The 26,372-nt window shown below is 38.0% G+C and overlaps 1 protein-coding gene across 2 annotated transcripts in view; it reads left to right on the top strand.

The window, feature by feature from the left end:
• The window catches only part of SEL1L3 (SEL1L family member 3), a 33,747-nt gene extending 13,773 nt beyond the window's left edge, over positions 1-19,974 (top strand). For both annotated transcript variants that reach the window (XM_021393937.1, XM_021393938.1), the window contains 18 exons: positions 111-243; positions 771-903; positions 1,640-1,786; positions 2,517-2,728; positions 4,423-4,602; positions 5,663-5,782; positions 6,339-6,479; positions 6,708-6,770; positions 9,062-9,238; positions 9,808-9,935; positions 11,033-11,116; positions 11,936-12,026; positions 12,137-12,221; positions 14,337-14,446; positions 15,652-15,779; positions 17,479-17,581; positions 17,674-17,746; positions 18,689-19,974. In XM_021393937.1, coding sequence (XP_021249612.1) covers positions 111-243; positions 771-903; positions 1,640-1,786; positions 2,517-2,728; positions 4,423-4,602; positions 5,663-5,782; positions 6,339-6,479; positions 6,708-6,770; positions 9,062-9,238; positions 9,808-9,935; positions 11,033-11,116; positions 11,936-12,026; positions 12,137-12,221; positions 14,337-14,446; positions 15,652-15,779; positions 17,479-17,581; positions 17,674-17,746; positions 18,689-18,855 — 2,275 coding nt within the window. In that variant the 3' untranslated portion in view covers positions 18,856-19,974. The remainder of the gene's footprint in view (positions 1-110; positions 244-770; positions 904-1,639; positions 1,787-2,516; positions 2,729-4,422; positions 4,603-5,662; positions 5,783-6,338; positions 6,480-6,707; positions 6,771-9,061; positions 9,239-9,807; positions 9,936-11,032; positions 11,117-11,935; positions 12,027-12,136; positions 12,222-14,336; positions 14,447-15,651; positions 15,780-17,478; positions 17,582-17,673; positions 17,747-18,688) is intronic.

A 26,372-nucleotide genomic window follows, 5' to 3' on the forward strand; every position in this document is an offset into this window, starting at 1 on the left:
TGTCCTTGATTCTAAAGAACTGGATCATGTTGGATACTGAGATTGAGATTTTTTTCTTCATTTCATAATACCTCTCGGTAGCCAGCTTACTTCTCTTTTGGGTTTTCAAGTTTCAGGGAAGATTTCTACTATGATGACACTGCTGGATATTTTGTTCTTGGAGGCAGTGGATATGTAAATGGTATTGAAGCATTCTTTGGACCTGTGAAGTACTATCGTCTCAGTGTCTTGGAAACAGAACAGGTAATCAGAAGTAGTATTTGGGCAAACGTTTAAATATTAGCAGCCAGCTAACAGGAAACATAGTAGAGCTTAGGAACACGTAAGCAATGTATGATCAGTTCATGTTGAAATCTTGCAATGTTAGTTATTTCAAATGATAGAGGATAAGACTTCTAGAAACAAGTACATAAAGCAATATTCCTCAAATTAAGTCTTTATGTAAATACAGTTTAAGTGTTGCTCAGTTTTCCAGACTCGTTGAAGATACAGTACAGGACGCTTTCAATAATGTATGATTTCATTCAAGTTGCCAGTAAACACCACCCAGGTTTCATCAATTTTTCAAGTTCATCTGTTGCTTATGCTGACTATTTGAAGTCATACTCTTGTCATGGCCAGCATCAGATTGTTTGGCATGTTAATATTATGTGCCAGATAAGCTGGTTGTAGTAAATAATCTCTTTCCTTTTATAATTTGCCTAGAACACTTATTACCAAGTATAGACAACAAACAACAGATAATATAAATGCTACATTTATTTTTCTAGATTTCTAACCCTCTGCATGATGAAGAAACAGCGGAACAAATTGAACACTACTACGAGAGATGTATGGACATTCAAGACATAGCTTATGAGTACAGGCATATTGTAAAGAAAGGCCAACTAGCACAAAGAGCTTGTAAGTATTGATCTGTGGGATATGAGTTTTAAGCTATCTTTGGAGACCTGATGTCTTTCCTTTTACCCCATCCTAGCTAATGATTATCAAAAGTAAACTTAAATTTGGCCATACATAACAAGAAGAAAGTCAGTTTGAAGAGTTCAGTCGTACTGGTTGCTAAAACAGTTTTTGTTCCTGCAAAGGCTTTTGTGCAGTAAAATTGAAACTTAAATCACGTTCTTGAAATTTTTCTCTAACGAGGCAGGTACATAAAGAGGCAAAGAAACATTCCCAAGCTTAAATGTAAGCTATTCAGCTGCCTTTCTTCAGCTTCATTTGCAAATTGCTCTGAAGGCAGACGTTTTAAGCCTTTTCCCAAAATGAGTCTTTTTTTTTTTGCTAGTATCTTTTCCACAGTTGCTAATACCAAGTAATCAGTGGGTTTGTACCAAAGCAACCACTTCAGTTAAAGAAGAGCTTCATAGTCTAAACTGTGCTGACCAAGAGCTGATGTTTCTAGTTAGAATTCAACTATACTCATTATGACAAGATTATGGAATAGAATAAATGTTACTTATTTTTAAACAGCCTGTGCTAACTGTACCAGTTTTAACACTGCTTTGTGTTACAGAAGCACCCATCTCATCCATGAATTTTTAGTTTACCCATGAAACATCTTTATTTGACCAGAGGCTTTTTTACAGGGCAGTCAAGTCAGCTTTCATATCTTACTTGAATATGTTGTTTACTCAAGGTTACTCTGAAAACTATTACTTAGAGCAGCTTCACAAACATGGAGAAAAGTCCACATGCGAAGCCTTCATATGGGGAAAAGAACTCAGGGAAAAGTACCACACCTTGTTCAAACTGTTGCAAGAGATGGATTTCAGTGCTCCAGATGGTAAACATAATTAATTTTATTGTTTTGAAATAATTCCACAATGTATGTGATGTAAGTTAGTATGCTCTGACTTAATGTTTCATGGATTTTATTTCCCCTCATATAAGTCTTTACGAAGTTAGCTGATACGTAGCACTACAAACAAAAGATGGCTTATCACATAGAAGAAAGTAGAGATAGTTTTTTGGGGGTTAGTTAATTTGAGAAAGTCCTTTGGATTTTTATTTACCTCCTGGCCCTTGGAAGCAGTGAAATTACTTCTGGTAAATCCTTTGTGATACCAGGCTAAGTGTTATTGAATACCAATAATCATATATAGGAAAAGGTTGACTCACCAACTGATGATAGCGTCTCAGGCTACAGAACACTCCTTCTCAAGAAACAGCCTTCATCCAGGAAACATTCTTCCTTCCTTAAATGAGCCCAGGGAGGGGTAGACCCTGGGTCCACCTCTTTCAATCAGGTGGGAAGCACAGGAGAATTGCTTGCACCTGTGCTTCCTGGGTCAGCCACCCCCTTCACCATATGCTCAATCGTCAGTTTAGGCTGTGATACAACAGTTCCCCTACAACCCTACTCAAGAATACCTAGAAATTTTGTTGTCTGCATTGAGAATACCTTTCAGTATAAGAAATAGGAGAATCTGACTTGGTTCTATTCAGTTGGAGAGGGGAATCAGTCCCTGGTTTTAACTACTGCAGTAACGTTGTGTCCTATGTTGTGTTTTCAGTGTCGGAAGAGGAAAGTGATACAGTTCTAGAAATAGGCCAGAGAATATTTGAGAAGATTGCAAAGAATTTATCAAGTGCCGATGGCCTAAGCAATATGGGTTCCTCTGTCCCTTTCCTGGTGGACTCCAGTTGCTGTGGATACCATAAGGCTTCTTATTTCCTTGCAGTTATATTTGAAACAGGGCTTGGTGTGTCTGTGGATCATACGAAGGTAGTATATTTAATACATTTTGTTATCTCTGTGAAAATGATTATCTTTAAAGGCAAGTTAGAAGTGGGACGAAGTTAGGATCAATAGAGATAAAAAAACATGAAGTGGTTTCCGGATCCCTTTTCAGGCTGCGGTTGAAGGGACTCTTTAATACCGCTACTCCTAAATAACTCTGTGACAGTGAAATCTTTATGAATTCCTTATGGAAAATAAATAGGAAAATACATGATTTAATAAGACCTAAAAATGGTGGTAATGGCAGGGGGAACATGCTTCTTTTCCCAGTTGCTGAGGAGGCAGAATGAGAGAGTAAGCCTATAGTTACCATAGTCCTTTGTAGATGGTTATGAAAAAACCTTCCTTAAGGCAAATCTGCTAAAGTGAAAAGGTTTTATAGTAGAGTCAGAAAAGAAGTCTCATGGTACAATGTACAAAAATGTGGTGCTAAGTGTATGATCAAATTATTAAAGGTAACAGCAGTAGAAGATTTAGAAAGTTAATGGTTCTGCGCTGGAGACCTGATAACTAGCCATGGGAGAGCTGCTGGTCTACTGCAATACAGAGTCTTAGTGTTAAATGTTGGGTTTTCAGAAGTTCAAAAGTTGAAAAATTCTGAAACTTCTGAAACTACGTAAATTGCTTGTACATGTCTAAAATTGGGTAAACTGGGGAAATACCTTTATATTTTTAGAAAAGAAAATGACCATGCTTCGGCTGAGTAGCTGCACAGAGTATGTGCACTCTAGACTTTCAAGGCAAATTGCAAATAACTGAGATGTTTCTGGATTCCGTTGTAAGGTCAAATGAACAGGGTATCTGTCACTGGAAAAGGGCTGTATTGAAATTGCCAAAAGATAGTTAACAATGATATAATAGTGTAATAAAAAATGCTAATAAAGGATAACAGCTCTGCCTAATGAGGTTACAGTTCATAAGAACTCCTAAGAGACCAAGTTCACTTCAGCTTCAGAAACACAGGAAACCTTAGGCAGGAATATTTTTTATACCATAATTGTGGAGTGTACCTAGTACTAATTATGGAGGCTAACAAATTTCTTTATTGGATCTGCTTCAGATAGTGTAGGAAATAACTTAATATCCAGTGCAGATGGAACACCACTTTTTTTATTACTATGCAGATGAAAAATTGTAATAGTGCAATAGTGCTGAAAATTGTGTTGGCAAATGTACAGTACCTAGGCTATTTCTAGCACCAAACAGTGTGACTTACAGGGTTTTAACACAAAGCTCCCTTGAGCTACACAAGTCCCAACCTCCAAGTCCTGTTAGATCCTTAGGGTAAAATTTTTGAGTGCTGTTTGTTAGCCATTATGTTTCCAGTGAATTCAGTGCTAAAACACAGATGATGTCAGTGACAATAATTAGGTCATATTGATATAAAAAGTATCAGAGTATTATTAATGCTATAATAATGTGGCATTGAAAAATCACTGCACACGGTGTGCAATGTTTTAAAAGTATTTAGAGAGACTAGTTTTTCTTACAAAGCTTTCTATGCATATAAAGTGCACTTTAACTACTTTGGGGCCATGGTTGATTCTGTGTTAATATAGCTGCTATATTAGCTACCATTACTACAGGCAGCTCTCTGTTGCCTGTAACTCTTCACAGAAAAGCTATACGTGTGGTATACACAGTGAATTCACTCTAGTTTTTCTGTTCATTTTTGCCAGGGACTGCTGTACAGTTTGGTTGGGGCTCAGGGGAATGAGAGACTTGCTGTGATGAATCTTGGCTATAAACATTACCAAGGCATTAATAACTATCCACTCGACTTGGAGCTGTCATATGCCTATTACAGTAACATTGCAATAAAGACATCCTTGGATCAACACACTATAAAAGGGGAACAGGTAAAAGAATTTTAAGTGTAACTGGATTTGTTTTCTGTGCAAATGACTTTTCATATGTTAATGTTAACTATGTGTACATCTTGATTTACAAGCATTAACTCATCTGATTGTTATAAAATCCCACAAATTATGTATAAGTATTAGAACTTCATTTCATAGGAAGGGGGAAACCAACTCAAAGTTAGGCTAATATCCCCAGGATCGTCTATATGCCTATCTTTCAGTAAAGTCTAAGTCTTAACTCCTGGGTCCTAATTTCTCACTCAAATTTTTAATCATTAATATTGATGACCATCATTATTAAGCATCCGGTCTGCAGTTTCAGTAGCCAAAAGTTATGAAATTCAGCAAAATGTTAATTATCCTTTCAGTACTCATACCTGTTCTAAAATCAAATGTAAAATATTTCGTTGTTAAATGTCTACCCGAGGAGATAAAGTTACAGCAAAACGACCTCAAAATTAGTTGCTGAGCAGGAGGTAACACAGCTTTTCTTTGAAGACTGCTCAAGGTAGGCCAGTTCTAGAATTTTGACCTATCAGAAAGAATGATTATTGATTAAGGTACAAAAAAAAAGTAGAAGATTTTGATTGCTGAAGATCAATCAGACAGCCACCTAAGAAAGAATGCTGTAATATAGGGCATGTCTTCATTAAGCTTTCTGCCAGATTTTGGGTTTTGTTTGAAGAGTTTTCTATACAAACTAAAAAACGTTAAAAATCCCTTGGAAATTCTATTCCTTTTATTTCAAACGTATTCAAAAGCTTCTTTGTCATTATTAAGTGCATTCAAAACTACAATTTTTTTTCCAAATTTTTTTGCATACTTTTCCATTGTAGAGTGGACTTAGAGCTGCGTACTGTAATGAAGCAGTAAGTAGTTTTACATTTGAGGTAAGGATGTTCCTCAGTGTTCTGGTCAGCAAAGAGGTGGTGAGAATTTTAAAACTCAGAACTGGCCACAGATTTTTAAGGATAAGTAGGAAACGGGCAATTTCATTAGGTGGCAGGTGAATTAATTTATTGTGCCATATTTTTTGTTCTGTTCACCTACTCTTCAGGCATTTGTTGAAACTATAAGGCTGATGGATGATGAGCTGCTTAAAGCTCAAACAAAAGAGAACGGTGATGTCTTTATGTGGTTAAAACATGAAGCAACAAGGGGAAATGCAGCTGCACAGGTATAAAATAATACTTTTCCTCCTCCTCAGTTTTAGACACACATCACGTATGTGCATCAGTAGAGTTATGAAGTAGAGTGTTGAAGACAGACTTTATACACACAGAATTGCTTCTTATTTGAAAGCTTGTACTGTTTCCCATGTTTCTGTCTGAAAATATCCAGTGGCCATGTAAAAAGCAATAACAACACTGCACAGGAAGAGTTGTCAAGACTTGGCAAACTCCTTCTCTGATCGTTTTCCCTGGGTTCTTCTTTGACATGGTGCAGTTATTGCTTCTAACTTCAGATCACCATCATATGTTGCAATACTGAGTCATGTTATTTGCATACACTTACCACTGCTTTGATCAGTACATTTCACCATCAGGAAGCTCTATGAAGATTCCTGATAGCCAACTGCATCCAAACTGTTAAAGACATAACTATATCTCAAAGCAATATTGTTTCTTCACTCATTTGAAGTCCATCTAAGCCTGCAAAAGTGGGTTCCACTGAAAATTCCCAGTTTCAGTACTAACATTTGTAATGTTGGAGCTTACCTTGTTTTCTTTTAGCAACGATTGGCTCAGATGCTGTTTTGGGGCCAACAAGGAGTGGCAAAAAATCCTGAAGCGGCAATAGAATGGTATGCAAAGGGTGCAACAGAAACAGAAGATCCAGTGTTAATATATGATTATGCTATTGTGTTGTTTAAGGTAAGTAATGTTTCATGTTTTCACCTCAAAAACTCATTATAGTTTTGCAAAGCTGTGAATGAAGGATGGGCACAAAGCTGCATTTTAAATTATATCTTTTTAAAACTGAATAACATCTAGTAAATGTTCGTATTGATGTTAAAATGCATTTGGAATTATATATGTGAATTTTCATCAGCATGTATTCTGTAATTGTAAGCAATGATTGTTTCACTATACATTTCCTAGGGCCAAGGTGTGAAAAAGAACACAAAACTTGCTTTAGAACTGATGAAGAAAGCAGCAGCCAAGGTAAAAATATAATAAATATTTTATCATAGAACTTGTATGCTAGCTGCCAATAATAATGGCCTCTGCTTTTGTATAAAATATAGAAATGTGTATAATAATTTTGCGTAAGTAATAGTTGGGTTTCTCAGTGCCTTCACCACAAATGGTGAAAACCTTATTTTCCCAAACTGGGAGACTAGATCATGCAAAATCAGCCAAAATTTTCGTGGGATTAAAAGAATTTTCTTTGTCTTTTTAAACTTGATGATGGTTAAGTGACTTACAGAGTGAATAGCTCATACAGGAGTATGTTTTCGCCTTGTGTTCCTAAGGATGTTTTTTTAATGAGAGTGCCCAACAGGCTTGAGTTTTCGATGTGCTGTTCTCATCAGAGTCACTAGGCAGAAGTAATTGCTGCCTTTGAAATTCCATGCCAGCAAGCTCTGCAATAATAACAAAGTTAAGTTGTAACATTAATGGAAAAGGGTAAAGACAGGTCTGGATTTTACTTTTGCAGCCTGCACTGAATGACAATGCATTTCTGCAGCATGAGAGGTGAACTCAGAAGAATGGTGGCTGCCCACCCCACAGCCTCTGAGCAGTGATACTTTATGGTTAGTTTTCTGTGCTTACTTAGAGTTACAACTTTTGTAGGTGAATGCTGGTAACTGGAAAAAGACCATAGTCTCTCTGGCCATCTCTTTTATGTCAGAGAGAAGACTTGGATGTCCCAAATCCCTTTATTTTTTCCATGGCTGGGGATAACATTCACGGGCACCTCAGAGGAAAGGAACCTCACTCCATTTAATGATCTTGTACTGACAGATTACCCATGCCATGACCTGGTCCTTGGGAAGCTTGCTTTGCAAAAAATGTTGCCAGTACCTAGGCCGTGGTTACCTTCCTAGCTATAAAATAAGAACTAGTTAAATTGCTGATATTGTCCATAGAACTTCATTACTGACCACTGCCAGAAGAGAAACTGTGCCATTTCAACCATCTCTTTGAAATACAAAGCCAGTTTGGGAAAGGCTTGAATAAGCAGAGTGGTTTTTACAATATGACAAAAATTCCTTTCAGTCAGGATCTTAGCAGCAAATTCAAGGGAACAGCCTAGAGACAATTTCCTTCCTCTTGCTAGGCTCAGATATTTACATTTTTGTGATCCTGTGTACATTTTCTGTAGAAAAATAACACCATAATTATTGACAAGTTGAACACCTTTTGGATTTTGATAGATAAGCTAGCAACACTGCTCAAGTTTGAAAGGAAAATAAATGTTTTTCCAGAGGGCCTTTGTCAGTGCCACTAGTACACAGTTCTTTCTACAGAGATTACAGAAAGAGGATATGCAGTGTAGAAGCTGTAAGCAGTCAGTAGCAAGCAAACTGCTTGTATTTTTTAGGTAGCTGTTACCTTATGTCATTGTTTCTTGCAGGGTTGTGCTATCAAATGTGCATTATCAAATAAGAAGTAGTAGCATGTCCAAACTTATTTACTGGTACTGAGTAATTTGAACTGCTGCCAAACTTATAGCCACCATATGATCCACACGTTTATGCAAGGAGACAGTAATTCATTGCAGCCAAAACAAAAGCAGTGTCCTAGCAAGACTTTTCCTTATGATCCATACTTTCTGAGGGAAAGACACAACTTAGTACATGGCATGTATTAAAAAGATATATGTGAGGCTCATCAGATAAAGTAGATAACTACTTTTGAAGAACAGCATTCTGAAGTTCCAGTGTTCATTGCCTCCTATTTATTCCTGGAGAGATGTTCTAGTTTAAAAGAAGTGGGGTTTTGATTGCTAATCCTGTCTGGAAGTGTGGTTATCTCCCTGGCTTCTCTTATTGCTTTCCCTTATTTCCACTGCAGATGCACAAGGATAGGTCTCCCATTTAGGCTTTGCACAGAAAATGGTTGAAAAACAGTCTCTGTTTGGTCTTGTCACCAAGTACAAATCTGAATGCAGACATGGCTGACACTCTGTAGAATAAGAAGACAGAGGAGCTGGATTTCAGAGTGGAGTCATTTCTTAATGAACAGCCTGACAGATACTGAGGGGATTGACTTTATTATTCCTCGCTGTCAGCACAAGGCTATAAGGAAGAAAAGCTCAAGAAAAAAAAATAAACAGTAAACCTTAATATCCCTCCATTCCAGTTGGAATTTTGATTGAATGTGTGTGTCAAGTGCCCAGACAGGAAAGCCCATGAGAGCACCTAGAATTGGGCAGCAGGCTGGGAGTGCAGCATGACCCAAAGCAGAGTTAAATGTGTGACCCAGGACTGCTTTTCTTCTTCCCTGAGGGCTTGCCCCAAGCAGTGAATGGACTGGGATGGTATTACCACAATTTTAGAAGAGACTACAGAAAAGCGGCCAAACACTGGTTAATTGCTGAAGAACTGGGAAATCCAGATGCATCCTACAATCTTGGTGTCCTCTATTTAGATGGGATTTACCCTGGAGTACCCGGTAGAAATCAAGTGAGTAAATATTTCATAGTGGTATTGTTTACATTAGTGCCCAATTTCAAGTTTTGGCTTCGTTCTTGAGACTGCTGTGTTCGCTCTGTTGGTTTTTTATGCTTTTTCTTAGAATATTATTCATGTATCCCAGCTGTGTGCATTTGTGTTCCTTTAATTTAGAAACAAAGCCCTTGCAGCAAAGCATCCTTCCTGCTTCTGTGGCTCTGGCCTTGCCTGCACAGCCTGAATTATCTTTTATAAATCACTTTCAGAGACTTGAGGATGGTGGTTGTGCACAGCAAGAGATACTGAGAGTTGCTGTTGTTCCTCAGCCTTCTGGAAAAGAAGATTTATTCACATATAAGTTACGTTACTCTGCTCTTGAATTTTTCATTCAGAATTTTAGTTTTTAAAAATCTTTTCCAGCCTAAACTCTCAAAAAAGTTAAAGAAAAGGATTAGCTGTAAGTGGTTTGCCTACATTTCCAAATGCCATTTTAAATGTATGTAATGATATAAGACCTGGGAACCAAAATTCAATAATCTTTAACAGTGTAGATTTGTTAATTGTGTCTTGTTTCTTCACAGACAGTAGCTGCGCAATATTTCTATAAAGCTGCTCAAGGAGGACATATAGAAGGGACTTTACGATGTTCTCTGTACTACATCACGGGAAATATGGAAGAATTCCCCAGAGATCCAGAAAAAGCTGTAATGTAAGGAACAAAATCATTTTTGAAGGGGAATTTATTTCTGTTGAGTTTATTTTGATTATTGGTGATTTTTAAGTCCACAGTCAAAACATCTTTTATTTCATGATGTTTACCTCCCTGAGAAACAAATCTGTAGTAAAGTTTGATTGCCATTAATATGGGTGTTATTTAAATTACCAGTAGATTCTGAGAGATGCTGAGTACTTCTGGTGGACTTTTAGATGCACCCAAGTACATTGGCTCTCCGAGTTGATCCAAGGGCACGAAAAGAAAATAGAGGTAGTGTGTAACACAGAAGTGCATATTAGCATGTTAAGAGATGTCAGACTTGTACAAAAAGGCTGATAAGAAACTATAGCACTTATCACTAAGTTTGGGCATTTAGTTTTGTTTTTCAAAAAAAGAAAAAAAACCCCATAGAATATCTCTGATACGCTTATGGAGATGAATGGGCAAATGTGTTCTTATTCATAGAATCATGGAGTCACCAAGGTTGGAAAAGACCTCCAAGATCATGTAGTCCAACAGTCTACCTATCACCAATATTTCCCACCAAACCATGTCCCTTAGTACAACATCTACACTTTTCTTGAACACTTCCAGGGATGGTGACTCAACTACCTCCCTGGGCAGCCCATTCCAGCACCTGTCCGCTCTTCTGGAGTAATTTTTCCTGATATTCAAATTGAACCTCCCCTGGCACAACTTGAGGCCATTCCCTCTACACCTATCGCTAGTTATGCAGGAGAAGAGGCCGACCCCCACCTCGCCACAACTTCCTTTCAGGTAGCTGTAGAGAGCGATAAGGTCTCCTCTGAGCCTCCTTTTCTTCAGACTGAACAATCCCAGTTCCCTCAGCTGCTCCTCATAAGTCTTGTGCTCCAGATCCCTCACCAGCTTCACTGCCTTTCTCTGGACATGCTCCAGGGCCTATTCAGTCAACACCTGCAAGACTGTTGCAGCAATTACCGTGAAATCCCATAGTTTATCTTTTGAAGGAAGTCAGAAGGTGATCCTGTATCCCTTTGTGTTCTTCATGTCAAAGTGAGTTGGGTTTACTGGAAGACAGCTGTTAATATATTATTTGTTCTTATTTACAGCTGGGCGAAGCATATTGCAGAGAAGAATGGTTACTTAGGTCATGTCATTAGAAAAGCACTCAATGCTTATTTGGAACTTTCATGGTATGTTTGTTCTGTTCTCTTCAAGTTCGTGTTCTATTTTTTATTTACTTAATAGCATAATAAAATAATTAACGTTAGGACATCAGCTCAAAAAAAAGTAAATAGCAGCAGTACTAAAATCAATGGCGAAACACCCACTGATGTAAAGAGAAGCAGGAATTGACCTGAAGTGTAATTCTACATTACTGTACCAATATACTAAAATACTATATTGCAAATGCAAAATTATCTTCTGTTGCTTGCTTTACTCTAAATGAAATGCCTACAGTCCATAGAGGGACCAATGCCATTCTTTACTCACACATTCTAATGTTAGAGACGATTCCTGTTCCGAAGTACCGGTAGTCTATAAAGATAGAACAACAAAGTCATATAAATGAACAGGTAAAGTGTTTCAAAGACGTACCCAGATGAATGTTTGACAGGTATAAACAGGTTAATAATGGATATTTTTTAAGAGCAGAGGGTAATAGTCTTCTAAGAATGTTATATCCAAAACATTCAAATAGATTATTGGGATAATATCAATATGGCTACATCATCAGTGTTACACTTTGAAAGAATAAATGCACACTAGAGCCAATCTAGCTTCAATACAAGGGAGAGAACACTGAAAATTTTTGAGATCCACCAATACTTGTTACACCAAGCACTGCCAGTAGATGTAGCTGTTGCATGGAATCATCAGCCTCTTGCTTTTAAACCTTGAGGTTTTACTCCTTGGTGTTTTTATCAATTTATTCAGTAATTTTAACTCAAACTAAAATGCTTGTGATTTTTTTTTTAGTATTTTCACTAATTTATTTTATCTAACTTTAGGCATGAAGCTTTGCTGCATTATGTTCTAGCAGCTGAAACTGGTATTGAAGTGTCACAGTCAAATTTAGCACACATCTGTGAAGAAAGACCAGTAAGTACATGTATTCACAACTCATTACTCTAGAAGGAACACCTGTTAACAGGAAAGTGATCCTAATATCTTGTGTGTGATATAAATGGCTGAATTCATTTTCTTTCAAGGATCTAGCAAGGAAATACCTAGCAATTGATTGTGTTTGGAGATACTACAATTTCTCTGTGTCTCAAATCAACGCACCCTCATTTGGTATGTATAAGGAATTCTTTCTGAATTTTTATATATGTTCTTTTTTTATTTTCAAAAATTACATTTGTTGTAACTTCTGTGCAAGTGAGCAAGCTAAGGGAAGAGTAATCCATGCTTATCAGACTTCCTTTTCAGTATCTTGATAGGAATATTAGAAAATAAGTGCTTTAAGTGTTGTGTTTCAGCACACTTTTTCTAAGAATTTCCATTTTCTAGGATAAAATACAGAGGAACAATTTTTAAAAAGGGAAAAAAAGAAAAAAGAAACACTATGCTTAGAAAGCACCAGACATTTAGGAGCCTGAGCAATTGACTCAACGAGGAAAAAATAGCAGCAGACTTTAAGAGCTCACTCTGTTTAGTTTACCAGAGAGAGAATCCAAAAGCAAATACGCTTCCATATCATAATTGAGTCATGAGAAACAAATGAAGGCTAAACTAATTTATTGTGAGTTTTTCTGTTAGGGTACAGAGTTTATCAACATAGGCACAGATTACCATGGGGGAACTGAAAGATTCTCTGTAAAACAAAAGGTATGCCTTTCTGGAAGAGAAGGTTTATTTACATATAATTTAGGTTCCTCTGGTCTTAAATGTTAATGCGTCTGTGATTTTAGTGTCTAAATAATTTTGTTACCTTTGGTAGAGTTCAGTATTTCAACATGTTCATCTGTTTCACAAGAAAGGTTCACTGCTTTGTAATAAGAATGTGAAATAGTCTAAAAATAATTCAAGCTATTATTTATATACATAGCAGCACTAGAACTAAATACCACATTGATAGAGCTTAAAGCTGCAGGAGCTGACAAACCCTGTTAGCTTTTGTGAGGAGTTTGCTGATACTTTAGCAAGGTGCAGTTTTGACACTCTTACAGATCCACTGGTGAAATCTTACATTAGAAGAGCTTCTGAAGTTCAGACTTGTGAGGTAAGACTGTCATTCCATTGAAGGAAAGAAGACTTGTTGATTTCAGCAAATGAAGGATGTTATTACTTTTTCTCTTTTCACATGAATAGCATAAGGGGAGTTTAATCTTAGGCCCCTTTCTGCATTAGTGGAGGATCAAATCCTCCTTGTAAGAGAGTCTAATCCTGGCAGAAATGATTCTGAGAGCTACATCATCATCAACAACAGTGTGACCTCAAGGCCTCAGCTTACTCCTGGAGAGTTCTCGTGACCAGGCTGGAATGACATGCCTGTATCAAGGGGAACTCTCTTCTCTGTGATTCACTACAGTGTTTTTGTGCTACCACTCTGCATCCTTGTCAGCCAGTACATATTCTCTTTCTGCCATTGCTGTTGGGACTGGCTTGCTGGAAGAGCTCTGCTATAGATCACTGTTAAAAAAAAAAAAAGAAGTGGGATTTCTGAGCAACTGCAATAGACAACACGCAAAACAAAGCCTGGAAGTGTTTCCAGCTATAAGGGGACAGTTTAAGTCAGATAAGTGTGGACATGATCGTGGAAGCTCATAAACTCTTTAGCATATGTTAGTGCAGTGACATGCTGGCTCCTGAATCAATGCTCTACTCTTTTGCAGTGTTTCATTACTATGCAGTATCAGAGAAAGGTATTTGTAGGGTATCTGTTGGGTGTACTGGGAAAATTCTACCCCTGCAGTTCTCCTGGGTTGGATTGAACGTGAAACGAATGAAATTATCAGCAGCAAACCTCTGTAATTTTTGAGGTGTGTTCAGCTTCCATAGTGACAAGTACAGAATGAGCTGCTGAACAGCATGTTTTAAGTCTTGCTAAGTTAGTAAGGCTGACCTGAATAAAGGGCTACAGGTTGCCCAAAGAGAGACTAACAGATTCAGCAAGTGAAGAGGAAATTAAGTATAAAGTCACTTAGTTTTTTGTAAAAGTAGTAATGACCATTTACTGAATTAATTTATTGAAGAGCAATCATGAAAATATTCAGCCAGGATAAATATTTTTAGTTGTCAGTCTGATATAAAGTAGTCGCAGAGGCTACAAGTGAGGAAGAGTACCCCTATTTTTTTTTATACACTAATCTAAGTAGAAAGATTATGAAATTCTCCATCACATTACTGGTTACTTTATTCTGTCTCTACAAATGCTTTAAATAACATGCTACTGGTTTTTTTCCACAGTTTATTTGAAGATGGGAGATTTCTACTACTATGGTTACCAGAACCAATCTAAAGACCTTGAGCTGTCAGTGCGGATGTATGCACAAGCTGCATTAGAGGGAGATTCACAGGTAGGTCTGCTGTTGTAATGTGTTAGTAAAACACTAGAGTTTAGAGCAATCTGATGATTCATCTGAGACTGGTTATTGTGGATCAGTAGTTACTATTTCACAATAATAGAAGGTAGACCTAGAATAGAAGAACGTGCCTAGAGTTAGGTTGTATTAAAAGCTGAAGGTGAAAAGCCTAACTCAGTACTACTACTTGATACACTTGATTCTTTTGTGACCTTTGGCATTTTTTGCACTGAAAGAGGAAGAGTTAATAGACTTGTCTGAATTTTCTTCCAATTCAATTGTTTGCTATTTTAGAAAATAGGAAGACCAGTCCATTTCCATTGAGAGTATCAAGCATATGCTAGGATAAATTTTGTTTGCTCCATCTACAAAAGATCCGTTTTAAAATGTTTTATAATGAAGGGATACACAATGTTACATTACCAGAGACATGCAACATTTCAACTTTCCATTCTGCCTTCACATTGTTATGGAATATCCCAGATCCAATATTCTCCCTATATCTCTGACAGTGTCTACAGATAATATCTTGTATGTTAATTTATTAGAAGTAGCATACTGGGACCTCTTCTGGATATTAGGACAAAAAAATACTAATTAGCTAGCAAAGGGAAAGAAGATAAACATGAACAGTTATTCTGAGGTATGAAAGCCAGATTGATAGGGAGTCCTCCAGTACACCTCCCATGTGTTCATCTTCAAGGCTCTGAAGAGTCATATGATGGCTATGACTAGTCCAAGTAGTCCAAGTATAACATTAAGGATTTAAATTGCTTGGAGCAAATTTCTCCTCTCAGTTTCAGTGTTCTGATTTCTACTGATCTGTAGAATTATGTAGAGGAAAATTAAATAGTAACAGAATAGGAATCTATTCCTGCTTTTCATCTGTGTTTCTCTAGTAGATGAGACATTATGGTTTGATATGATGGCTGTGTTTGAAGAGCAAATAAAGACAAGAAAGCTCAAGTCTTTTTCCAAGTACTGTCTGAGAGAACTATCACAGCAAATGAATGCTACTTCTCTTGCATTTTCTGTATTTAGCTCAGTATACAGTTAGGAAGTAAGGCTCTCATAATTATTCAGCGAATATCACATTACGCTAATATAATTGTTTAGATACTTGATACTTATACTAGACTCTAAATACATACATGGAATATTAATGGTTAAAATGCATATATGCTTTTTTTTATTACTAGGGTTTCTTTAATTTGGCCCTTCTCATAGAAGAGGGCAATTCCATACCTTCCTACATTCTGGATCACTTGGAAATTGATCAGGCATTGCATTCTGGTAATACTTCACTTCTTCAGGAACTTTATTACAGGTGAGGTTTTTGGTGTTTTTTTTTTTTTAACCTTCTGTTTTTCTAAGAGTAGCATTTACTTTGGAGAACAGCAATTCCTATAATTATTAACTTCATTCACCTGTATGATTTAAGGCAGGTTAAGGTCAACATGTTCTAAAAGCTTTAACTGCTAAATATACTTCAATGTATGCTTGTTATGTGAGACCTGATTGTATGTGGTTTCCTGAATTAGCAAGACTAGATTTAATGATCCAGATAGCCTTTTTCAATTCTATGTTTTTAAGTTCCTAACTTAGTCACGGACAATTTGTATCTGTACAAAACAATTTTTGGTAATAAATGCAGAATATAGAATATAAAAGCGTGTAACTGGGATAATAGCAGTCCTTTCTGTTGTTTGTGCAAAGACGTTCCAGTGTATTCCTGCTCGTACTGTGCCACAGATCACCCTGGCACTGAGGTGGCACAATAGTAGATACGAGAATGTTGCAGATGCATTGCCTGAATTGCTATGTGAGAACTATACATGCAGGAATCACCCAAAGATCTCTGGTTCTGGTTCAAATCTTAGGTTTCCTTTCCCTAGACAAAGCAGCATACATGTGTTGGAAATACATGGTGGGAATTGAAAACTTACACATTATTTGGTGGATTTGGGGAACTGCCTTTCCATATATTTAAGGGAGGAGGAGCTAATGGTTAAACATGAGGCTGTGAAGAAAGAACAAGTGGTTGGGTTGTTTTTATTTATTTTTATTTTTTTTACTTCGCCACTAAGTGCTGCGATCAAAAAGAAAAATGATACCAACACTAAGACCTCACTAGTTAATTTGCCAACAATCCACCAAAATTGTCCTTTGCTGCAGTTAGCCTGAACTTGTACCTTAAATTACCTGCAATCCACATGAAATTAGCAGTCAGCTAAGTAGATCTTCCTGGAACTGTAAACTTGAACCTAAATTTTACCTTCACTTGAGCTGATCACATCTGCAGGGAGAATAACTCTAGAGCTATTCTGGAGTTCTAGAATAATGGGAGCACTACTGTGATTTCCCATCATTCTGCACTTCTGTCCAGAACGGCACATACACACTCATACATGCATCTCACCCATGCACACCTCCATGCACACCTCCTCAGCTTGGTTAAAAAAAAAAGTAAATCAATCAATTCAAGCTCAAGGTTTCAGTGATTTAGAAGTTAAAATTCTCCTAGTTAGTAAAGTCCTAACTCATGAAACCAAGAATGCAACTCAGTTCACGCAACAACAGATCCCTTGCAGCTAGTCAGCTAAAGCACTCTGAGTGCACTACACTGTACTTCACTGTCTCTAAAGGAGTTCTAGGCACTATTCTCCTGTACAGGCAGCCAAATTTTGTAGACCTAATCTTGATTCAAGTCCAACTGCTGGTGACTCACATGAGTTATTATAAGGTATCTTGGATATGACATCATACTGTGGTTTCTCAGGAAGGGCACCCTGGATGCTTAGACCAGTTGATGACTAATCAGAAAATATAAATATACTCCTAGGGTAAGGTATTCTGTGCACAATGAGGTTAATCTGGTATTTCTTTGAATTTTTACTATCTGTGAGATACTGCTAATCATATCTGCTTGTTATAGGCTACTGCAAACACACTGGAGATTCCCAGATTACAGATGCCACAACATTGCAAAGTAGGACTAATGAGTTTATTTAATCTTTTGATTGTAGGTGCTGGAATCATAGTAACCAAGAATCAATTAGCCCATGCTCATTAGCATTGCTTTATTTCTACGTGAGAGTTTTCTGGAACAATATTTTACAGTCTACTTTGGTATGTATTGTTCCTTTGGTACATGCACCAGTTCCTTTGGAGCACTATCTTGGCTTTGCACTGATCTAACATTTTTGATCTTCCAATCACAGATATATTTCATGGGAACCTTTCTTCTATCAATTCTGGTTGCATTTGCAGTACACTATTTTCAGACTCTATCTAGTAAGTATTTGTCATAATAAAACTGAATAAATAATAGGAGTGATCTTTTTGTTTCAGTAAGAACTTCAAAAATAACCGTGGGAATTCTAGATATGGTAGAGCCAGCCACCTATACACAGCAAATCCTTTGATATACAAGTCATTGTTTGATTGTTGAAGCACATGAACACAGTTAACTGGTTTAAACCTGTTAGTTTCTTGAGAATTTCCCTTGATAAAACCTTTGATTCTTAATAAAAACATAAAAATAACTGCAGGAGATTATGGAGTCACTAATTATATGACTATGCAAGTTCATTCATTGTTTCTTCAGTGTGAGACTGCATCCCATGTTCTGTACAACCGGATCCATTCAGATATAACGTGGCAGTAGAAGTGCAGTTCAGAGAGCTAGTACAGAGGAATAACTTGAGAAGTCAGATCCCCTTTAGCCCAGTAACAGAATCAGTAATTGCAGATTCTTCCTGCAGAACTAGAGAATTTTCTTTCACTAAATGCATTTTCTTTAGAAGAAATAAAAAAGAAAACATTTCTGTAATATAGAAAAAAAATAGCTTCCAAGTTGCCAACCTATACCAAAAAGGAATCCTATTTTTAAAATATACGTATATCTCAGCATTAAATATAAGAAGATTATTTGAATTTTCTAATTACTAGACACCATTGAGGACATCACTGTAAATAATAAGCTGATTATGGAAGTAACTTGGTAACCTGCTTTTCCTTTCACAGATATAACTTGGGAGTCACAATGCATATGTACAAATGGCATAAAGTTACAGATACTTTTTTATTATTTTATTTCCTAACCTTTGAGTATTATCTTCTTTATATTGCAATTTTATAGCCACATAATATTTAAAAATAGATGAGTTTATAATTTGACATTTCTTGCATGGAATGGAGTTTTTATAATCATTTTCTTTTGGTGTTTTTCTGAAGCCAGTAATTCTCTTGGAACAAGATCAGAACCATCATCGGCTGAACCTTCTTCCTCAGGAAACAGCAATGAAGATACTACAAGAGCAGTGCAACAAGATGAATCCACTTTATCAAATGATTTAGCGCAGCAGGAGTTAAACCCTGAGAATCCTCTTGTTACCAGCTGAGCTGTGGTCTCCTTAAGGCTGACAGTCTATCAGGAATACGGGATATGAACAACTACAAATCTATGAACTGGCAACCAAACTTATTAGTAGCATTAATAATACAGCCCAACAACCAAAATTACAGGGAAATCCATAGATCTAATTACAGTAGTAGAAAACCATTCCTATAATAACTTTAACACTACATACAGGGAGTACAGCTTGTCTTCCTATACCCAACAAATGATCATTGTGTACTTTATTAAAGGACGAGAAGGAAACAAAGTCTATACCTAACTGATGCAAAAATTCCCCCTGGTTTTGATAAAGCAAACATTTTAGTTGCATATCTAATAACTTACTAGATAAGCTCAAATGCAGTAAAGGTCACTTTACTGGTCCAATTACTAAAGTTTTCTGAGTTGGAAGCATGGAAGTGTTATGGGAGCGAAACCCAGCCACAACGACTTCCCAAGTTCCGTGCCATACCAGCCAGGAATTTGGTACCTGTAACAGTTACTTTTTTGACACCTTATATTCCATCCTAATTCTTTGGTGGAGAAAATATTCTCTTTTGAAAGAAAAACGCTGGGAGGATTTGCAATGCGGTCTTAATGTAGTATTACTACTGGCTAACCTTTGAAATATCCAAGTTTCATGAGCGTCAGCAATTTCCTAGGAACACAACAATTAATATTTCCTCCACCCAAGAGATATTGATTAGAGAAAGTTGAGTCCTTAATGGATAAATAAAAGAATATTTAAGTGTTAAAGTGTTACCAGGTGACATGAAGTGAGTGAACAATTCATTTTCTTAAGCTTACATAGGTAACACTCAAAAGGATTTATTTCAGATTCTGCAATACCTCTTAAAAGATACCTCTTTGAATAACGGTTTGATTAAACATTAGATGGGAAATATAGATAAGACGACTGTGCAAATATCTTGTCTGATTTAAAACTGTGAGGTAAGTGGCTGTAGGAGAGGTCCAACTTCTAATGCAGATGTACATGCACTTCTGCAAATGTGTTTAGATCACAGACTATTAACTGCATCAATCTATGCATTACCGAGGGTTAAATCCACTCTCCTTGCACTACATTATTTACGCTTGTAAATAAAAATATTTTTCTAATTCAGCCTTAATGTGAAGGACTTTTTTTTTTTAGATCACCTGTCAGGTGAGATTCTTCTATAATATTATCTTACTATTGCAGATGTCCAAGAATATTATCTAGGTGTCTGTTTCCTTAGATTGAAGTGGGACAGTTAGCCATTACTTTCTTTGAAGAACACAACATTCTCACAGAGCAGACCTGGGAGGGTTTCTGTCATTCAAGAAGTAGGAGTTTTCAGTAGGTAAGGAATGAATTAAAAGGAAAAAAGCTTCAAAAAGAGGTGGAAATCTATGTGTTTATACACACACAGCAGTGTCTGTTTCTCCTGCAAAAAAAAATTCAAAAGTGTTCTGAGTTGCTGCTTTAAGCCAGCTGTTCTATTTAATAAGGAAGGGAGAAAATTCAGATGTTGAAGCTTTTTTCCCCCCCATCTCCAGCTATATAGTGAGGAAATGAAGTATACCCTATTACTAGGTTTTTCACTTATTTGAACAAGAACAGCGCAAACAGATATTTGTTGTTGTTCTTATGGTTGTAGATGGAGGTCACGTAACAGATTTTGTTATAACTTAGATATAGGCTGATATTCCTTTCTACTAGGTACTTTTAAGTGTTACTAAGGCACTTCACTTTTACAGGGGCTGCTCCAAAAGTAAGACCTCCTATTTTATGATGCTGGCCCACAACATCAGAGGTATATGTTGGTGGCATGGCAGTAGAGGTTGAAGCTTACCACCAATTCCCATTACATTTTGTTGCCATGTGACCAATGGCAGCAGAGGGGCAATGTGACAAAATGGAGCCTGACATGGAAGTACTTTTGTTCTCTTTCTACATCTTCGTCTTTTAATTCACTTTATGTTTATGGGAAGGAGGAATGCATGTGGGGGGAATTTCCTCTGTCAAAACTTAATCGACCGGTTCTGTATCTTTCTCCTGCATTTCAAAGTGAAGGGTCAACAGTCATCTAGTGTTAAACATCATAGTCCAGTAGTCAATGGGGACACATCATGCAGAAAAAGAATCTGCCATAAAACAAGTCTCATCACAGATAACTTTTCCCATATGCTTTTAAAGATTGTCTGTGCTTTCCTAGTAGCTCAAGTAAAAATACTATAATTCCTGTAGGAGATGTACTTGCAATGCATAGTCAAAGTACCAGGACTAATACATACGTGTATGTATATGTGCATATATGCACATATGACTGAGATGTAGGTGAGAGAAAAAATGCCTCAATAGTTGAAAGAAAACTGCAAGTGAAGAAAAAGCAGTCACTGGGGTACAGACATGCTGGAAACATTTCGTTAAAAATGCAAGCTGTGTTGTAACTAATTGCTATGCCAAAAGGCCCAGTTATTATTTACACTAAAAAACATATCAAGTCTGTGTCTAAAAATAAGACATCCCTCCGTAGTTGTACACAGATTCAAGCATATGAGAATCATAAATAGAAAAAGGAGTAATGAGTAACCGATATGGGAAGGAAAAGATTAATTACAGTACACGCAGTTTATGCTTACTTTACTGTAAGCATTAGACATCATGTGTTTACAAAATCTCACTATAGATTAGATACTCTGAAGCAGTGAAGTTCTGAACAAATTGCACCAATGCTTCTGTGCCCCTTGACTTAAGGGACTTGAGTCTCTGGGTAAATGTATCAGATACCTACCTTGACACCTTAATAACACGTTAGAAGGAAACTGGCTGCAGCAGGTTATTTTATAACTGTCATCAGTGACCTTTCCTCCTCTAATGTACCTGCTGACTTTGTTTCTGTCCTCAGATCCCATCCTATGGTACCTGGTTTCACCCCTTGTTTGTCCAGGTCAACCTCTGCCTCCTTGATCACTCACCAACCTTCTAGATAGCTCCTAATAGTCAGCAATGCTATTTGTTCCTATCAGTTCCACCTGGTAAATAGCAGAAAGCACAATTTCACTAGCTGAGCCTAGCATGCACCATTTTATGGCAGTTCGACAAACAAGAAACTGAGAAACCTCAATGGCTTTTTCCATCTATTCATTACATTGTGGCCTTAAGTCACAGATTTACACAGAAAGTATCTTTAATTTGCTTCTGAACTTGTACAATCTCTCTGGCTAAATTTGTATTAATACACTAACAAAGTGCAGGCTCCACTCACTACCTGGCGGTGAAAGAAAGTGGTACAGCATGACCGCAGTTCAACTCTTCTTCAGAATACGGATGCCTCCTGTTCTGCCTGTTCAACAGTCCTGGTCCATAAAACCCCCTCAACTTCGTCCTAACACTGTCGATGGGGTTACTGCTTCAACAGTCTGAGATGAGGCTGGGAAGCACAGAGTCAGATAGCACAGATGGCCATGAGCCAGTGCTTAAGTACGTACTTTATGCCCTGTTGAGATTAATTGTGCAAATGAACTGAGGCTGATGGCCTCTGGTTTAGGCTGTAGGACCCCCTTTTACTCCCAGAACCTACTGAAATATTAGTCCTGATTTCACCAACCTGACAATCATTTTGTGCCTTCTAGCAGTCCCAATACATTAGTAGCTGCCTTGAAGACTTCACAGAACCATTAAAGTTGGAAAAGACCACTAAGAATATTTTATCATCCTATGTGCTAATTTAGTTAGAAAGGGAAAAAAAAAAAATCTAACTCAGCTTATTGCTAACAAAACCCTTCCCAATGTCATCAATATTTGTACATTGCACCCCAGTATCGTTACCCCAGGAATACTTAGATTCTCCTGTGATGCATTAAAAGCATAGCAAGGGTATGTTCATAAAATACACTCTCTTTAAGTTACAGTAATTTTATGATCATAACTCTGCCTATTAAAAAAAACTACAGCCCACACACTTGTGGATGAAAGCTGAATTTTGGATATCTACCTGCTGCTTTGTGTAGCTGCCTTATATAATTACACAACTCTTTGAAGGGCTGAAGATGGGAGGCTGAATTTAATAAAGGTCCCTAATGCACATAGGTAAAAATACATGAAATCACTGAAAATATGTAAAGATATATGAATCGATCCTCTCACTGAATCTAGTAAAAGGCTTTTCTTTAAAATATTTTCACAGAATCACAGGGGTTGGAAGGAAGCTCTGGAGATCCCCTAGTCCAACACCCTGCTATAGCAGGTTCCCTATAGTAGGTTAGGCAGGAAAGTGTCCAGGTGGGTTTTGAATACCAGAGAAGGAGACTCCACAACTGCTCTGGTTCTAGTGCTCAGTCACCCTCACAGGAAAGAAGTTCTTTCTCACGTTCATATGGAACATCCTGTTTGTACCTGTTGTCCTGTTGCTGGGCACCACTGAAAAGAGCCTGGCCCCACCCACTTGACGTCCCAGTGAGGTGGTGGAGTCACCATCCCTGGAGGTGTTCAGGAAACACGTAGACATGGCAATGAGGGACATCATTTAGTGACATGGTGCAGTTAGACTTCATGAATTTAGAGGTATTTTCCAACCTTAATGATTCTGTGACAGTCACCCTTTAGATATTCATAAGCATTGACAAGATCCCCCCCTTAGTCACCCCAGGTTGAACAGTCCCAGGTCTCTCAGCTCTTCCTCATAAGGGAGACGCTCCAGGCCCTTAATCATCTTTGTGGTCCTCTGCTGGGCTCTCTCCAGTAGTTCCCTGTCTTTCGTAATCTGGGAAGCCCTTAACTGGGCACAGCACTCCAGGTGCGGCCTCACCAGGGCAGAATAGAGGGGGGGAGGGGGGGGGGGGGGAAGATCATCAGCCTCAACCTGCTGGCCATGCCTTTTTTAATGCACGAGGGCACACTGCTGACTCACAGCCAACCTGTCATCCACCAGGACACCCAGGTCCTCTGAAGAGCTCCCCTCCAACAGGTCAGCCCCTAACCTGTACTAATGCACATAGTTCTTCCTCCCCAGGTGTAGGACTCCACACTTGCCCTTGCTGAACCTCATAAGGTTCCTCTCTGCCGAACTCTCCAACCTGTCCCTGTCCAGGCAGTACAGCTGCCATTAAAAGACCGTGTCGTCTTTAGCAGCTACACAGACTGAACTGAATGTCCTAGAAGTAAGGCACATCTTTTGAAGAAGGCACACAATATTCATCAGTGGAGTAGCATTGATAACTGTTTTAGTGCTGTTACCATCACTTCGTTTACAACGAAATTCCACATGTGGCATCAATCTTGACAAAGCAGTTTAGAGAGGATTCATCAGGGTAGTGGCTTGCATGGGCTATCCCAGGTGCTATCAGCAAGTTATCTCAGCAGCAATGATCAAGGGAGGTTAACTGTGCTTTTTCAGCCCACTGTACTGGGCAAAGTTCAGCCAGTAGTAATACTTGGACCTTCTTCAGTTAATAAGCTGTCTCCATCTCTGATGCTTGGTGGTAAGAGGCACAGAGTTTGAACACACACAATTCTGTCTGTACTTGGACGAGGGTACATCTGGACTGTGATCCAGAGCTTGTACCCTGGGAATTTTATCTACCATTGGCCTTGCCCCACCACTACCAGCTGGTCCACCCTAACATAAGTTTGCTGGCACAGGTAAAATAAAATTATCTTGCAATATAGATAGTGTGCTTCATGAATTTATCTCCATCAGATTAAGGGCATTGTGTCATTCTAGCAGCATGCTCTAAGACTGCTGCTTGCTACAAGCAAACCAAAGGCCATGTCCTCAGGATTCATATCTTCCCAATAAAGACATAATGAGCTAGGGTTTCTCTTAGACATCTGATTTCCAACTATAATAACATATTCAGAACAGCTTCTGATATAAATAGGTTACTATCGCAGAAAGACTTTATATCTCACTGTGTAAATAAAGCAGTGGTCTGCAGCAGTTCCTCTCATTGCAGAAAGAAACATCACGTGACTGTAGTTATGTCTTGTAACAGGAGGCTGAATTAATCTGTTAGATCTAGCTGAACACAAAGAATACTTTTCCTACTCAAATATCATAGGAGAAAGACTCACAGTCCTTGAACAGCGGAGTGTCTGGCAAGTATGAGTAGTCAGGATTTAGAGGGTCAATTCAGGAGCTGAATGTCTAATCTTATTAAAAATTAATGTTTCTAACCGTTACACAAGGTAAAACTGAGGTAGTCAATTTCAATATTTCAGAATTATTAAATTCTCAGTCTGAATCTTTTCCCAACTAATTTAGGCACTTAATTTTTATTGATGTCTGCTATTATAAGCCCTTGAATGCATTATTTAGAGGGCAAATTTAGGTTAGACGTTAGAAAGAATTTTGTTACTCAGAGGGTGGTAAGGTGCTGGCACGGGCTGTCCAGAGAAGCCGTGGGTGCCCCATCCCTGGAGGTGTTCAAGGCCAGGCTGGATGGGCCTTGGGCATCCTGAGGTGGTGAGTGGCAGCCCTGTCCATTGCAGAGAGATTGGAACTGGATGGTCTTTAAGGTCCCTTCCAACCCAAGCCATTATGTGACCCCCAAAGTACTGCATGCAGCTTGCATCTCCTTGTGCCTTCACATGCCAGAGATTTTCCTGTCCATCCCAGATAAAACTCTCAGCACCTCAGTCACCACAACATTCTTTACCTAAGGTGTCCATGTTGTGCAGTGATGGTAACCAGTAATTGTCAGCCACATTTTATGCCTCTTTACTCCCACAAAAACTTTCAAAAGGAAGATGACTCTTCTCCTTTGCATTTAAAAGCACAAAAATCTCATCCATCTCTATGAGGCGTTATAGCAGCAATAGGCAACAAGTACACATAGATCTTTACTATCCTGCTTCTTTTTCTCCATCCTCTCCTAGGGAGAAAACACTGTCTTAACTGAATTTTATCCATCACATCCAGCACAGTTATCAGACAGGATTGCAGACGTGGATTGTGCACCACACCTTCACAGGAATTAACTAAATACCAGAGAAGGAGGAAAAACACTTAACATCCATGCAGTGTAAATCAAGAACAAGATCCCCACCAATTATGTTCTTCAGAATGCCACTAATGTACCTAGACATAAGTACTCCCACCCAGTCTCTTCCAGCTCAGTGACATACTCACTCTAAACAGAAACCTTCTGCTCTAGTAAAATAAATTCAGACAAATTAACTGCTGCCCCCCAAAAACAAACCAACCAAAAGAAAATCATCAAATGCCTCTTCATTGACCCATTATACACCCACAATCCCAGACTACATGTTTCCAAAACCAGCTTTACTTACCACAAAATAATCCACAGAAGACTAAAAAAACAGTTTCCACTGCACATCCTTAAGCCACAGACCGACTGCTTACAGTAGCATTTCTCTTCTACACTGGTCACGTTTCAGCTGTTTTCAATCATTCCCTTTAAAGCATCACCAGGTGTGCACCAGGAGCACCCACACAGCTAGTTCAGCTACCTTCTCTCTCCAAGGTAGAGTTTCTCACACTCTTTAAGTAGAAAAGCTCCTTGAAGATTATAGGA

This window comes from Numida meleagris, chromosome 4 (assembly GCF_002078875.1).
Source record: "Numida meleagris isolate 19003 breed g44 Domestic line chromosome 4, NumMel1.0, whole genome shotgun sequence".
In the NCBI taxonomy this organism is placed as follows: domain Eukaryota; kingdom Metazoa; phylum Chordata; class Aves; order Galliformes; family Numididae; genus Numida; species Numida meleagris.